The sequence below is a fragment of the Gastrolobium bilobum genome, unplaced genomic scaffold (genome assembly GCF_033153095.1).
Source record: "Gastrolobium bilobum isolate Gb01-03AN ecotype WA unplaced genomic scaffold, APGP_CSIRO_Gbil_v1 utg62930, whole genome shotgun sequence".
Lineage (NCBI taxonomy): Eukaryota > Viridiplantae > Streptophyta > Magnoliopsida > Fabales > Fabaceae > Gastrolobium > Gastrolobium bilobum.
The window spans coordinates 33,759-50,868 of NW_026898400.1; the positions used below are offsets into that span (position 1 = coordinate 33,759).

General features: G+C 36.3%; 1 protein-coding gene across 1 annotated transcript; it reads right to left on the minus strand.

Moving 5' to 3' along the window:
- Positions 1-14,308: 14,308 nt before the first annotated feature.
- LOC133315760 (uncharacterized) lies at positions 14,309-14,653 on the minus strand. Its single transcript, XM_061517423.1, has one exon. It carries the CDS (start codon positions 14,651-14,653, stop codon positions 14,309-14,311), a length of 345 nt encoding a protein of 114 aa, XP_061373407.1.
- Positions 14,654-17,110: the final 2,457 nt, after the last annotated feature.

Consider the following 17,110-nt stretch of genomic DNA (forward strand, 5'->3'; position numbering starts at 1 on the left):
AATTATTATATTTTTCTGGTAAAAAAAATTTATCTTCTACCAAACGTCCCCCGACAGATCAAACCTACAGGTTACAAATAAGACCTATACATTTGGTGCAACAATTTTCTACGCTTTCGCTATCACCAGAACCTGGTCAAATTGGGGTGGTTCCAGAAATTCTGGGTTTAATAACATTTAGGAAAAAATCAATTTGATGCTTGATGTGTTGTCACTTGGTTTGCATCAGAGGTTGAAAAAGATGTGTATCACTAAACCCCGATTAAGGAAATATATTAGTTCTAGCTTAAGTTAGTTGTTATACATTTAAACTATCGATTTTTGAAAGATGATGCAATTTTAATACAATAAAATAAGGAATAATTGACCAAACGAAGATAGATATATAAGCACACGCATGCCATTGAGTTTGACATATATATATATATATATATATATCCTAAAAAGCGGACATGATTAATTAAAAGAAGCAGCATCAAGCCCAAAATTAGATGCTCTTTCGAGCTATTAAGATATAATTTATACAGATATTTGTGGTCCAACCGTTCTACAATCTTTAAACAAAACTGAGGTTTGTCCTGGTTCTCTTTGGCATAATGTGATAATCACTTTACAAAACTGGAGAAAACACAGTGTCCCTGTCATTAACTTTAGCTATTATCATTAGTCACAAAACAATCTTTCGAGGACACAAGGTCGTGGTCTTGTCAAGTAATGGGTGTATTTCAAAAATAATAATAATAATATTTAAAAAAAAAATAGAATGTGAAGACTTTTGGGAGATGGGGAATTGAAAATCTAGACTCTGGGATACATCAATAGGTGATTAGCTGAAGCAAGCAAGGATTATTTTTAATAAAGCACACCTGAACACTAAAAGACGTGTTTTATTGTTTGGAACTAGGTATGATTACTATATTATTAATTTTAACTAGTGACTTAGACTTAATACAACTTAACAATCATTAATTTAATTGTCTTTTGTTTTTCACGAGCTTCTTCTCAAGGAGGGTAAAATCTTGTTAATTTCTTGTGTAAGAGACATCCATGAAGTAAGTTTTTAAAACAAATTCAGCCATTAATTCAGGTAAATGGGCTTTGATGTGGATTGAATCAATTTAGTCCATGTTGTCATTGGTCAGCGTCCGTCAGCCCAGAATGGCGTAACTTATTTGTTTGATATAGAAAGGGAAAACTGTTTGCCACATCAAATAAAGTTATTTCTAACAACTTCAAAAATTACATCATTTTGAAAATTGAGAAAATTAATGAATAATATTTTAAAAATTTATTTATTTATTTGTTATCTAAGTTTTAGCAAAAAAAATTTTATTAATTCCCCTAACCCTCAAAAAAATGTAATTTTAATGTTGTTGAAGATAACTTTATCTCGTATGATAGGAAAAACGATAAACCTATATACAAATTTTATATTATTTTATGTATCAATATGTTATATTTGTTTGTTAAAAATAGAAAAAGACTTGAGATCATCGGCCCAAAAGTTTTGTTTTTTTTCCCACTTTCAAGCTTTTCATGTTTTAAACTCACATGGAGAACTTGTTAAACAAGAAGATCCTTATGATACACTGTCCCATAGTGAAATTACTCTTCCCATCAAGAGTGACCTTTTTTTTTTTTTTTTTTTTAATATATTAGGAATCGAACATAATACATACGATCCACTACCCACCCCTCACCACTAGAATGGCTTAATGTTATTGCACCTAATATAGCGTGGTGAAGAACTCATTCATTGACAATACCGAGCCATTAGAAAGGACACAATCGCTGATATTAGAGTTGCACTGTAATTAGAGTGAGGAAACGGATTCACGAACAATAAAGACAATAAATAAACCTGAAAGCATCGTTAGGGAGTTGGAAATAACTCCGAAAAAACAAATAAAAAATAAAACAATAAAACTCAAAGAACCAAAAAGAACGACACCCAAAACAAAACTTTCCGGTCTAGGCATAGATCAAGGAAAAATAGGACTCCCACGGTTGTATAAGTTTATTTTTTTTTATTTTTTTAGTAAATATCAGTACAAGTTTATTTTTATATGTCAACACAAATTATTTGTTAGAAATACATTTTAAAAGCTCAACATAATTGTATTTCAAGGGCCATGATTTGATCTGGAGATGAATTTCACTTTGGGCCGTATTATCTACTATACCCTTTCTTAATAACTAAAATATAATTTTATTTCTGAAAAAAATTTAGTTTGCACATAATTTTTTTTACACCTTCCTATACATCATTTTATTTAAGAAAAAAATGTTTTGAAAAGTAAACTTCTTGTAACTTATTAATAAAAAAGGTAATACAAAAAAGGGTTAAACATTTCTCATGTTGCATGAGAAGTATTTTTTCATGTTGTAACTCAACAAGTTTTGCACACAAATTAAAGAGTCACAATATAAGAAAATATTTTTCGTGTAACATGAGAAGTGTTTTTTCTATAAAAAATGCAATAAAATTTATAAATTAACAAGTAATGCTGTTACCAATGTGCAGTCAATTTTCTTTATCGACGGTAAGAATAGAAAAGTCAGCTATTATTTGCTTATTCTCTGGTCGTTCATTTAGCATTAGGGCGATTTGCTAGAAATTTTATTAATTAATCATTTTTATATTTTAAAATTAATTGGATTAATATATATTTCAATTTAATTAATACAATGAACCATTGTGATTATTTTCTAGGGTTTGGCGGCAGACTCCATGAAGACGAACTAGGGAAGTAGAAAAGGCAGAGATGGAGCGAAAAATGACAAAGATAGAGATAGTGATCAATAGAATGTGGCTGGAAAGGATATGGTCATTGCGGAAAAGAGGCCTATGTGAAGGTGGTTCTACACAGTCAATGGGATGGGGTTATTCATGATGAAGAGGATCACATTTCTATCTTTGGAGAACCATTAGTGGCATGGCATGAGTTGGGGATCAACATCCAGATCTCCAGAGACTTCAACAGAGTTGCCAACCTCAAATTGTCAATCGCGTTTAAGCAAAAAGCTTGGCATCAATAGTAGCAGACTTTGATCGTGAAGCTGCTAGGAATAAAGGTGTCGTATGAATTTATGAAACGACAGCTAGAACACAAGTGGGCAAAAGAATGAAGAATTCTGGTACCAAATGTAGCGAATGACTTCTTACTTGTACGGTTTGAAAGGAAATAGGACATGGCAAAAGTTAGTCACGGTGGACCATGGATCATCCTAGATCATTATTTAAGCATTCAAGACTTGGTCCCAAATTTCCAGCCTACAAAAGCTATGGTGGATAGGGTGGCCTCTTGTAATAGCCCATTGTACACCGGTGTATTAACATTGATATGATATTAAGCGCAATTACAATCACAACAGTTTATTAAAAAATACGAATTTTTTTTTTCTTTTCATTACGTATGCAATTAAAGACAACCGTAAAACGTAATGATACAAACTATGATCGCAACTGAAATATAAACGCGGAACTAATAATATAATTTCCTAATTATCATACAACACTTATTTTAAGTTGCTAAGAGGTTCCATAAATCAACTTAGCATAAAACTCATTTACTTAGCATAAAACTCATTTTTACAACTTTCCTAAAATTGACAGTGCTTCGATTTTCTTGAACTGGGATTGATCTGCTCATCAATAAATTCCCATACTTTAGTATGTTAATGTATACTCTCTCACCTTTCCAACAAGGTATCACACGCCTCATTTGGAGTTCTCTAGCTCTGGTTATAACTATATGAAGTTAGACAAGCAAAGCTGTCAACCAACTCCAAACAGGGCATTAAACATCCCTCACCGTTTTACTCAGCCAAATGCTCTCAAATTTTTATACAGAATATCAGACACCTTGATATTCAATTTGATACATCATAAGTCTAATTTTATTAAGAATTGAGGAAGATATGATTTTTCAAAGAAGGGACCCGAGATAGCCCCTGCACAGCCTAGATTTGGGCAGTCCCCACTCCCTTCGACCTACAGAACGCTATACAACTCTAAATGACACCAAATTTTGGGAAAACATATTTGACATCGTAAGATTTAAAATGATATATGGTACGTCGCATTTGGACATCTGTGGAGGGAGATATGGTCTCCCAAAGTCGACCTAAAACTGATCATTTCTTAGAAAATTTGACGGCATCTCCTTTGTTTTATCAACTAATCTCACTTTCTCAAAGTGTGTTCTAATCCTTCAATTTGTACCTAACTGACAAGGGTGGCACACAAGGTTCAACATACCTTGGTGCTCTTATAACCCATAGCAAAATTGCTCAATTCCTTAATTAACCCATAAGTGCCATTCACCATTTGCTTTTGTACAATTAATAATCATTTCAATCACATAATCCATTTTCATGCATTCTCATAATTAGACATCATCATAACCTAAAACAGGTCTATTTCCCTTCCGTCACATACATTCATCACTAATTTATACAAGGGCCATAATGCTTCAATTATATTTATCCAATACCAAATATAACTACTAAATCATAGTGCTTAAAATAATAAGAATTACATATCCACTAGACTTAGCCAAATACTACATGAACAACACCAAGCATGGTATACATCACTCATGCAATACAACATGTTCATGCACTAAGTCTAGCATGTCAAATAAATCCCAAAATGATAAATGTACACTATCTTAGTGCACTGCAAAATGTGCTACTCCTCATCATCCTGTGAGCCTCTTGCCCAACACTCCAGCATCGCTACATGAACTTGAAACATAGCCTCATAACGCGGGGTGAGATATACAAATATATCTTAACCCAAAGGTTCTGGAGGATCACTCTGCTTAATGGCTCATTCAGATGTACAATGACAATAATATAACTATAATCAGAACATACAATCAATCAGCACAATGACATACGACAATCTCAATAGGTTCGTCATCCAAGAATATATCCCCGGAATATAATTCAAGGCACCCACAACTATAACTCCTGAGACATTCCTAGAGTACTCCTCAACGGATCACAACTCTATGGCCCTAGACCAATTGAAACTCCCTACGGAGGCCTCTCCAGTAGAAGTCCCTACGGCAACTATCTACTGGCCAGAGATACAATATAAACTCAAATATACCACTCAACATACACATGCATGATCATTTTATAATTCACACTATTGCATCAAACAACTTCCAACCAATACTCTAATGGGCATGGTGGAGCATACACGGGGATTAATCCCAGTACCAAGGGATTACCTCTTTGAAGCTCCTAAGCTAGATAACTCCAATCACAAGCGATTCCAAGCTTCAACTTATACAAGAAATGCCTACAACAAAAGGTCATTTCCACCATCATTATGTGCTACAATGACAACCCATTTGTTTATCCAAACAATCATGCAAACAATTGATTCAACACTTACCATATTTCTTTTGGTCAAGGAGCAAAGGCAATCCACAAGCTTCAAGCTTTAATGTTCTATGATTCCGATGGAGGCAACCTATAATGATCACACCCACCTGATCATCAATCAACTTGTTAAACAAGTCATAATTCAAAGCAATAAACTTCCCCCCATATGGTTCACAATTCAGCCATTAAGGCCAAAATACCTTATCCATGTTGTTAATTTTATTTAATCACTCCAATGGCTTTACCATACATAATACCATATCAATCCTAGAATTGCATCAATTCATAACTTAGCATAATTTGCCCCCAATTTGCCTTATAAGGTCGTGGATGATGCATGAAAAGGGGCTACGGCTTTTCCTTGCAATTTCAAGGTTCAAGGCACTCATTTAGGTCCTTAATTGATTCAAGCACCTACTAACTCAATTCATCAAGTTAAACATCTAATTGCATAATTTTACCCTAAATCTCTCACAATTGCCGAATGCATGCTTTAGGGAAACCAAGTTATTTTTCCCACACACCACATGTATTAGACACTGATACAATCCAATTATTATTGATTCAATTCGCCAACAAACTCAATTACATAATTTTGCACCATCTCGCTCTTAATTGCCCTAAGTGGCCGAAACTCCAACCCTCCATGGCCAAGAGATTTTAAATTGATTTTTACACATCAAATGCACCACACATCATGTAATTAACTGTTCTAACTAATCCACAATTCAATTTCACAATTATCCAACAATCCAATTTCTCAAGAACCATGTTCATCCATTAAAATTTTCACTAAGTTATGAATTTTTCAACAATAAATTTTATTAGCTCAATCATCATTGTGAGCATTTAATTACCAAGGGACACTACCATTAGAGGTCCCTAACCACCTCCAATCAACCACACATAAGCTTAGGTTTTCAATTTTATGATCTCAAAGAAAATCCAACAATGGGTATGGAAACTTACCACAAATCAATGTCCAAGACTCCTATGAATGTTCCCCAAGCAACAACTCAAACAACAAGCTCCATTGGCTCCAACTTCATGAAAATTTCACAAGCTTCAATGGAGGATTTCTCAAAATTTAGGGACTTTCAAGAGGAATGGAGGTGTGGGTTGGATTCACTAGGTGTTTTACTTAAACTTTCATGTAGATCTTGTGTGGTTTCGATGAAGAAATGGATGAGTAATTTTCTTGCCCTATTTCATGGTGAGAGCTCGGGTTTTTGGAGAGAGAAGAGGGGAGGAAGACAATGAATAGTGGCTGATGCACATATGTCTTAAGTCACTGAAGTGGGTGAGTCTTACATGCCACCTCACACAATTCAAATTATTTCAAATCATCCACTTAACTCACTAATCTCCAATTAATTCATAAACTATCCATTAAATCCAAAATTGAACATTCACCAAAGTCCTATAATTACCCATGAACAGATGAATCCAGAGTTTCCCGGTAATTTGGTGAAATCACTGTTTTAGCCTAATTTGTGCACCGTTGGCACGTTTCCCCAAAAACCCTAAAATCCATCAAAATTTACCAATAATCATATTTCTTGGTTCTAAGTATCTTTTCCAACATTATTCAATCCTAGAGCACTAATCTCACTTGGCACATTTTTCGGTGCAACTGTACCACAATATTTCATCTGATAAAAACATTATTCATCAATTTTTCTGAAACTTACCTAACCACTCAATTTTTTGTTCTGAATTCATTTTCAGTATTATTTTTATCATTTGAGGCCTAATTCTATCATTTTAAAATTTAAGGTTACTGATGAGACGAAAATTCGTTCCCATCTAAGCCTATTTTTATGGCAAAATACCATCCGTTCCCTTATCTGATGAGCAACTTCAACACTAAAAACATATGTTTTAATATCTTTTTGATAAAAAATAGTGGGGAACGGATGATGATGTAATCATTTGAGAAAAGTATAAAGGGGAACAGAATGGGAACATTAAATACACCTGCTCTACTAACCTTATCTCTCGGACCACTTTGCAGGAAACATTGAAAAGAAGTTTCCATAAAGCATAAGCGGTACAACAATCAAGCACGAAGAAACGTGTACAGTAGGGAATAAAGGGTTCCCATTGGCTAAAAGGAAAGCAAGGCATGTGAGACTGCATAAGAAACGGAAAATCTGAACAATAAGTGTCCCATCCAGCAACTTGCATCCTTCTGAGCACTGTTTGCACCACCCCGTTCATGCAGTCAAGAAACCAACTCCAGGGAAATTACAAGTTTTTCCATCCACTCTTCTGCCTATAAATAGGACGTTCTAGCACGAAGAAAATCATCTAATTCCTTAAGAAGAGGTCACTTAGTTTATTTTGTAGTTTTTACATTTCTGTTGAATAGTCTTAGCATTAGTTAAGTGACAACACTTCTTCTCTATTATGTATCACCCACTTGAGACTCCTCACGAGCAACAACCATACATCTCTGCTTTTCATTTTATTGTAACCTAATTTGTTACTAGTTAAATTTACGTGTTATTTCTCTTCGTTTCCACTCCTTATCTCTGAACTAAATCTCGAGTCTATGGGATTTCAGTTTGGAATAGTTATGTTTAAAGTAGTAGCCATGGGCTAAGTTATTTGTGGGACGGAAAAACTGTGAAGTTCTTAAAGAACTATTTTCAAAACTCTTGTACTGAAGCATTTGTATTTCTCTGGTTAAGTGAGCTATATTCATTGTGTATCAATGGAAATTGAACACATACTGAGAGAGGAACTTCCATAAGGAAGGGATTTCAGACAGCTTAACCAGAGTGGGAATGCAGTGTTGTGGAAACTGAAGATTTGAAAACTGCACCATAGTCATACTATGGAGCGCATAATGGGTGGAAAAACAAAAATTTTCGCAACGGAAGCATAGACGATCTATACACCCCATGTATGAATGCTTTACGTTGAAACAATATGGGGTTTCAGAATTACCTTTTCACTTGTAGGCGCAAAAGGATGACGCCCTCCAACGGTGATCCACACAGTTATCTCCTTTTTGCTAGCGAGAACTCTTTCTCCTTGATCCCTCCTTATCCTCGGTGGCTGGCTAGGCGCATGCAAGGAAGAGGCTACCAAGTGTTTGGATTATCTTTCTCAAGACTCTAATGGTGTCTTGAGGCTAGGTGATGGTGCAAAAAGAGAGAGAAGAAGAAAGGTTGGAACTTTTCCTAGAACCCTAAGAGGAGAGAGGGAGCATAAGGTTTTTTTTTTAATTATCTGAGCAACTGCATCAGCCCCCCATTTATTAGGCGCAAATTTGAATGGTGAGAGGATCTTTCTTTACTTGATCCTCTCACTTAACAACTGACCAGACTGTTGGGAGCCTTTTGAAGCTTCATGACTTGAATTCAAAATTCAAGTATGGATCATATCCATTTGTTCCATGAAATCTGATACAGAATCCAGTCAAGATTTCTCTCTCCACATAAGCGCCCCTCTTCCTCTTCTTCCCTCAGAAATTTTGTTGCAACAGTATTCATTTGAATTCTAAATTCAAATGAAAAAGCAGTTGAGAGAATCTCCATCCAATCTCTATTGGATAATTCTTTTAAATAATTTTAAATTATCCTCAACAACCTAACTTCATAGAATTTAAAATTCAAACATAAATTCCATCTTATCCCAGTTCGTAATTCGAATTCGAAATCCAAATTCAAATTTCAAATTTAAAATTTCAAATTCAAATTTCAAATTTCAAAAATTCAAATTTCAAAATTACAATTTCAAATTTTCCCAAACTTTATTTTGGTCAAGTCAACTCTGACATAAAATTCAAATTCAAATTTTAAATTCCAATTTGAAATTTAAACTCAAATATAAATTCCATCTTATCCCAGTTCGTAATTCGAATTCGAAATCCAAATTTAAATTTCAAATTCAAATTTCAAATTTCAAATTTCAAATTCAAAACTCAAATTTCAAATTACAAAAATTCAAATTTCAAAATTCAAATTTCAAATTTCTCCAAACTTTATTTTGGTCAAGTCAACTCTTTGACTTACTAAGATTCATGCCCCGAGGCCTCTTTGGCCTACCATCATATTTGGGCCCATTAGTGGAGAAAACTCTTTCACAACTAATGCCCCAAAAGGGCGCATGGATCAAGTGGGCTTGGAGTCCCTACTCCAATCCAACTTGACTCATAGTCTTGACAAAGCCCAATAACTTATTATTGGTCCAAACTTGCTATAACTTGCAATAAGGAATAACCTTTGTGTATGACCCATTAGGCCCAATTAGTTACTTACATAAATAAACATGAACCAGTTAAACTCCTTTAAAAAGGCCCAATCCATTTAATGACTACATGATACACTAGCAATGCTCTGTAGCCCCAGAACTAATTGAGTTGATCAAGTGATCTACCTTTCTAATTTGGATACCATGCTAGCATTATTCCTCACATCGTCGGTCACATTTAGTCAAGAGCAAGGATAGAGTATCATCTCTCTTTATTGACTAAATATAATATTTCACAGGAACTAAGAATCTTCTTCTATTGACTCTAAGACAGATCATGACTCTTCATGATCTCTTACTATGCATAGATTCCCGAGTCAACTAGAAGTCATCTCAGCCCTACCAGTCTTTGTGAACGACTAATCCCTTATAGGGGATTGTGAGTCCTTTCGGCATGTCCATCAATACTCATGTATTCGAGTTATACCCAAGAGTATATTGTTCTCCCCATTTTCAGGCGAATAGAGTTGTACAATCAAAGTATAACTCTAGGACATAGTATTAGATGACATCCTTAAATCTAGGAAGATCCGCACTACCAAATGTTCAGAGACTTTACAAATCTAATGATACTCTCCATAATGAATCCTTGTGGAGTCTCTAGGGGGTCATTTCAGTGTTATCTGTTCTCCAACAGATCCACCCACGACATCAACTAAGGAATCACCATGCCTGCATTCCATGAGGTCCCTACCTTGTATCTCCACACAAGTATATGATGTCGTACTAGTCTTATTGAGATTACCAATACCATTTCTTGGTGATTCAAGACCAGGAACAGATTTTAGGTAATAGACATTCAGTGTCCTCGAGTCCTGATGATCATGATCCCTATCACAGATCCTCTAGTGTACACCTGTTCTATTCTTAGGGTCTTTATCTTTAAACATATATTTACAATGAAATATTGGCGAGACATAAATATGATAAAGATAAAGTTTGTTCAAATTTATTAATCATGAAATACTAAATAGAAAAAGGTGTTCATCTGATAAAATAGATTGTCTCTAGGACACCTATATTCTATCAATCTCCCACTTGACCTAGAGCCAATCAGGTCGACGTGTCAAACCTAAAGACTCATAATGACTATCATGTTTTCTCTGAGAGAGACCCTTCGTCAGAGAATCGGCCAAATTATCATCAGTGGGGACGTAGTCCATCTTTATCTGCATTCTTTCAATAATTTCTCGGATGAGGTGATACTTTCGGAGCACATGTTTGGACCTTTGATTAGACCGGGGTTCCTTGCCCTGGGCTATAGCACCAGTGTTGTCACAATACAAAGGTATTGGATCAACATTGCTCGGAACCACTCCAAGTTCTGCAACAAACTTCTTGATCCAAACTGCCTCTTTAGCCACTTCTGAAGCTGCTATGTATTCTTCCTCAGTAATAGAGTCTGCCGTGGTCTCTTGCTTGGAACTCTTCCAAGAAACTGTTCTACCATTTAAGGTGTATATAAAGCCTGACTGAGATTTACAGTCGTCTTTATCACTCTGGAAGCTTGCATCAGTGAATCCCTTCACTATCAGCTCATTACTTCCACCATAAACCATAAACAAATCCTTAGTCCTTCTCAAGTACTTAAGGATTGTCTTCACGGCCGTCCAGTGACTCTCTCCAGGGTGAGACTGGTATCGGCTCGTAATGCTTAAAGCATAAGAGACGTCTGGTCTAGTACATAGCATGGTATACATGATGGATCCAATTGCTGATGCATATGGAATCCTCTCCATGCCTTCCCTTTCGACAGGTGTCTTAGGACACATAGCCTTAGAGAGATGAATGCAATGACCGACAGGAAGAAAACAACTTTTCAACCCATCCATGCTAAACCTCTTTAGCATCTTGTCTATGTACGTGGATTGGGACAATCCCAGCAACCTCTTGGATCTATCTCTATAGATCTTAATACCTAGTATATAGGCTGCCTCTCCCATATCCTTCATGGTGAAGTTCTCAGACAACCAAACCTTTTTGGAGTGTAACATGGGAATGTCATTTCCAATGAGCAATATGTCATCTACATATAGCATAAGAAAAACAACAGCATTCCCACTAACCTTCTTGTAGACACATGGTTCATCCTCATTTTTGATAAAACCGTTATCCTTAACGACTTCATCAAAACGAAGATTCCAGCTCCTGAAAGCTTGCTTAAGCCCATATATTGACCTTTGAAGTTTGCATACCATATGCTCTTGACTCTTGGATTCAAAACCTTCAGGTTGTGTCATATACACTTCCTCCATCAAGAACCCATTCAAGAAGGTGGTTTTAACATCCATTTTCCAAACTTCATAATCATAATATGCGGCTATCGCTAGCATAATCCTAATAGATTTGCTCATGGCAAAAGGTGAGAAGGTTTCCTCAAAGTCAATTCCTTGTCTTTGACGGTAACCCTTCGCAACCAACCTAGCTTTATAGGTTTGGATGTTGCCATCAGCATCAGTCTTCTTCTTGAAAACCCACTTGCACCCAATAGGAACTATTCCCTCAGGTGGTGGAACCAAGGTCCATACCTTATTCTGATGCATCGAATCTATTTCGGATTCCATGGCTTCTTGCCATTTTAAGGAGTCAACATCCATGACTGCCTCATTGTAGGAAGCAGGCTCGTCATCCTCAACGGTCTGCTGATTCTCAATCACAAAACCGTACCTCTCAGGTGGATGACTAAACCTAGTGCTCCTTCAGGGCTGGGTGTCTGCTACCTCCAGTTGAGGCATCTCCTGATCAACACACTCAGGTTCCCCTATCTGTTCTTGTATGTTTTGAATTTCTTCAAGTTCTACCTTACTCCCACTATCTTCTTGAGAAAGAAGGTCTTCCTCAAGAAAAGTAGCGTTCTTAGACACAATAACTCTTTGGTCCTCAGGGTAGTAAAAGTAGTATTCCTTAGTTTCTTTGGGATATCCTACCAAGTAGCACAAGGTGCTTATAGCTCCTAACTTTTCAGGTGCTAGGGTCTTGACGTAAGCTGGACCACCCCATATCTTGAGATAACTCAAGTTGGGTTTCCGGCCCCTCCATATCTGATATGGAGTAGTCAGAACAGATTTCGACGGTACCCTATTAAGAAGATGTAACGCCGTATGCAGAACGAATCCCAAAATGATTTTGGGAGCTTCGTACCACTCATCATAGACCGTACCTTGTCTAACAAGGTTCGGTTCCTCCTCTCTGACACACCATTCTGATGTGGTGTGTAAGGAGTCGTCAACTGTGAGAGAATCCCATTCTCTCTTAGATAATCCTAAAACTCTTAACTCAGATATTTGCCACCCCGATCAGATCGAAGTGTCTTAATCATCTTGCCAAGTTGTTTCTCCACTTCATTCCTAAACTCTTTGAACTTTTCAAAGGCCTCAGATTTGTGTCTCATAAGATACACATATCCGTATCTGGACTTATCATCAGTAAAGGTAATGAAATAAGAGTATCCTCCTCTAGCCTGAGTAGATAAGGGCCCACAAACATTAGAATGAATGAGTTCTAGTAACTCATTGGCTCTATGACTCGCAAGTTTCTTAATCTTGGTCTTCGTCATTTTACTAGCCAAACAAGACTCACAAGGTCCATAGGATTCAAAATCCATGGAATCCAGATAACCATCGTGATGGAGTCTAGACAGTCTTGTCTCATTAATGTGTCCTAATCTATAATACCAAAGATAAGATCAATTACCTAATCTAGGATTCTTAGTCTGAATACTAAGAATGTCACTCTCCGTATTTAAATCCAAAACATACAATCCATTCCCTCTAGATGCGCAAGAATAAACAAGATCGTTCATAATGATGGAAAACTTTCCATCTTTTATTACAAAGTGAAAACCAGATTGTTCCAAACTAGAAATAGAAATAATGTTTCAAAAAATTGACGGAACATAGAAACAATTATTCAAATGTATAGAAAGGCCCGTAGGCAACAAAAGATCCACATCCCCAACGGCTAGTGGAGTAACTCTTGCTCCATTCCCAACGCGGAGATTGACCTCATTCTTCTCCAGCTTCCTAGGACTCTTTAGTACCTGCAACAAATTGCAGATGTGAGATCCACAGCCAGTATCCAATACCCATGAAGCTGAATCAACACTCGAAAAATTAATTTCTATAATGAACATACCAGAGGCTGAAGCATCATCATGCTTCTTTCCCTTGAGGCTTGCAAGGAATAATGGGCAGTTCCTCTTCTAATGTCCTTCTTTCTGACAATGGAAGCATACAGTTTTAGCATTGTCCTTGGATTTCTCCTTTCCTTTCACTTTGCCCTTGCCCTTCTTCTTCTTGGGCTGACCTTTGGGCTTAAGCTTGTCTGATTCTACAGACTTTCCCTTACCCTTGGTTTTTAGGCCCGCCAATCAGAAGAGCTTGGGTCCTGTTCCTTTTAACAGCACCCTCAGCAGTGGTCAAGAGATTCAACAACTCTGGGAGCGTTGTCTCCACCTTGTTCATATGGTAGTTGACCACAAAGCCATTAAATGAAGGCTGCAAGGACTGCAAGACTAAGTCAACACTTAGCTCATGGTCCATGATAATTCCCAGAGAAGCAAGCTTCTCTATCAGCCCAATCATCTTGAGGATGTGCGGTCCAACCGCCATACCCTCAGCCAGCTTACAACCAAACAGCTCCTTGGAGATTAACGCTCATCCCTCCCTTGCTTATCATAAACCTCATGAAGATGTAAGATTATGGAGGGAGCATCCATATACTCGTGCTGACGCTGAAGCTCCGAGAACATAGACGCAAGCAATATACATACTGCCTGCTCATTGTCTGCCAAATGCTGTCTATGAGCTTCCCAGTCATACTGGTCATACCCATCTTGCCCTTCAGCAAGGGCAACAGGAACAGGAGAATCCAGAACATATGCTTTCTTTTCAGAACATAAAACTATTTTTACATTCCTATACCAATCCGTGAAGTTTGGTCCAGTTAACTTGTTAGTATCCAGAATATAGCGTAAATTCAAATTTTTGGCCATAACTCAATTTCTGAAAATAAAGATAAACTTACATAAGTATTTCATGATAATAACCAAAACGAAGACTTTTTAAACGTATTTGGCCCTCCCACTATTTTATTTAAAATCAATAACCCTCGGTGATTGATTTAGGGTTATCCTTCACAAGGACATCCTTAGTGGGCTAAGAGAACGACTAGGTCTATTAGTCTCCGGCTGAGCCTGCAAAACTAACTTATCTACTGGGTAGATATTATCAACAATATCTCCATATGTTCTCTTAGATCATCAGGTTGACAACTCCTTGTCACTTAGTGTTACATCACTTTGTAACAACCTGGCCCATAGCCCTAGATGCATAGACCTGGCTGAGCCTGCAGTTTATGTATCTAGTTTAGCACAAACCATCATCCTAAGTGTCGTACACTTCAAATGGCACCCTTACCCGACTAAATGATAGGTATTAGCTAAGCTAGAGAGCACTATTATGTAGAAAGGATTTGAATGTCATCGATAATGGGAGGCAATCAAAAAACATGCTAGATAATTTTATTTGAGGGTTCATTTTTAGTCTCATCATTAGCTATTCCTTTTCCTATATCTTGTATGCATATTATAATAACTATCATATAGTTTTTCCTTTTAAACAGCTTGTTTAAACATGCATACTAGTCGAGGAATGATCGCGTTTATTATAAGCATGCATACTAGTCGCAAATTCAAAAATTCAAAATTTCAAATTCAAATTTCAAATTTCAAATTTCAAAAAGTAAATAGAATTCACAATTCCGAATAACAACTTTAAACCTTTGAAATTTAAAATTTAAATTTTAAGTTTTTGAAAATTTGAATTTCTATAACAAACACACATGCATGCATAATTTCAAAAATCATAAATTCAAAATTTAAACGCAAGTGGATGATCATGGTGCCTTCCGTTTTTCAATCCAAAGCATCTTCAATCCTCAGATCATCTTCTTGGCCGAAACATCTTTGTGCTCCATGGACTTACATTTTGAACTTCATCGATTTAAAATTTACATCCAAAAAATTATATAAAATTAAAAAAATGCAGAATTTTAAATCGGGACAAAACAATCCCATTTAACCAAAAGAATTAAAAAATATATAAACAAACATTCGAAGCACCATGACCATCCAATAATCAAAGGACCTACAAGAAGGTTAGAGGCATACAAAACAATCCACAATTGCTAAGCATTATCGAATTCATCTTCAAAACATGATCAAGATTCATAAAAACAAAATTGTGATGCGGCTGCCCACCATGTAGGCCGCGACTATGATGGTGTCATCGCTATCATGGTTTTTTTTTTTTTTTTTACAATTATAGTCCAACTAGATTTAAAACCCATCCTTAGCCCCAAGACTCTCTTGGTCGCCACTTTGTCTACACAAAATGATGTCTCTTTCACATAATCACAAAATTAGAACTTTCATAAAGAATAAATTTTTAAAGAATCTTGTTCAAAAGGATGAAGATTTAAAAAACAGTTTTTGAAAATCCGATATCAGATTTCTAACCCCATTCGTTTGCAGCAACGAACCAAGCTCTGATACCACTTGAAAGTTATAAAACTGCACCATAGTCATACTATGGAGCACATACATGGGTAGAAAAACAAAAATTTTCGCAGCGGAAACATAGACCATCTATACACCCCATGTATGAGTGCTTTACGTTGAAACAATATGGGGTTTCAGAATTACCTTTTTCACATGTAGGCGCAAAAGGATGATGCCCTCCAACAGTGATCCACACGGTTATCTCCTTCTTGCTAGCGAGAACTTTTTCTCCTTGATCCCTCCTTATCCTCGGTGGCTGACTAGGCGCATGCAAGAAAGAGGCAACCAAGTGTTTGGATTATCTTTCTCAAGACTGTAATGGTGTCTTGAGGCTAGGTGATGGTGCAAAAAGAGAGAGAAGAAGAAAGGTTGGAACTTTTCCTAGAACCCTAAGAGGAGAGAGGGAGCATCAGGTTTTTTTTTTAATTATTTGATCAACTGCATCAGCCCCCCATTTAGTTAGGCACAAATTTGAATGGTGAAAGGATCTTTCTTTACTTGATCCTCTCACTTAACAACTGACCAGACTATTAGGAGCCTTTAGAAGCTTCATGACTTGAATTCAAAATTTAAGTATGGATCATATCCATTTGTTCCATGAAATCTGATACAGAATCTAGTCAAGATTTCTCTCTCCACATAGGCACCCCTCTTCCTTTTCTTCCCTCGGAAATTTTGTTGCAACAGTATTCATTTGAATTCTAAATTCAAATGAAAAAGCAGTTGAGAGAATCTCCATCCAATCTCTATTGGATAATTCTTTTAAATAATTTTAAATTATACTCAACAACCTAACCTCATAGAATTTAAAATTCAAATTCAAAATTCAAATTCCAATTTGAAATTTAAACTTAAATATAAATTCCATCTTATCCCAGTTCGTAATTCGAA

Excerpts from the sequence above, each read along its gene's own strand:
- LOC133315760 (XM_061517423.1), bottom strand. The coding sequence starts at position 14,653 with ATGGCCAAAAATTTGAATTTACGCTATATTCTGGATACTAACAAGTTA.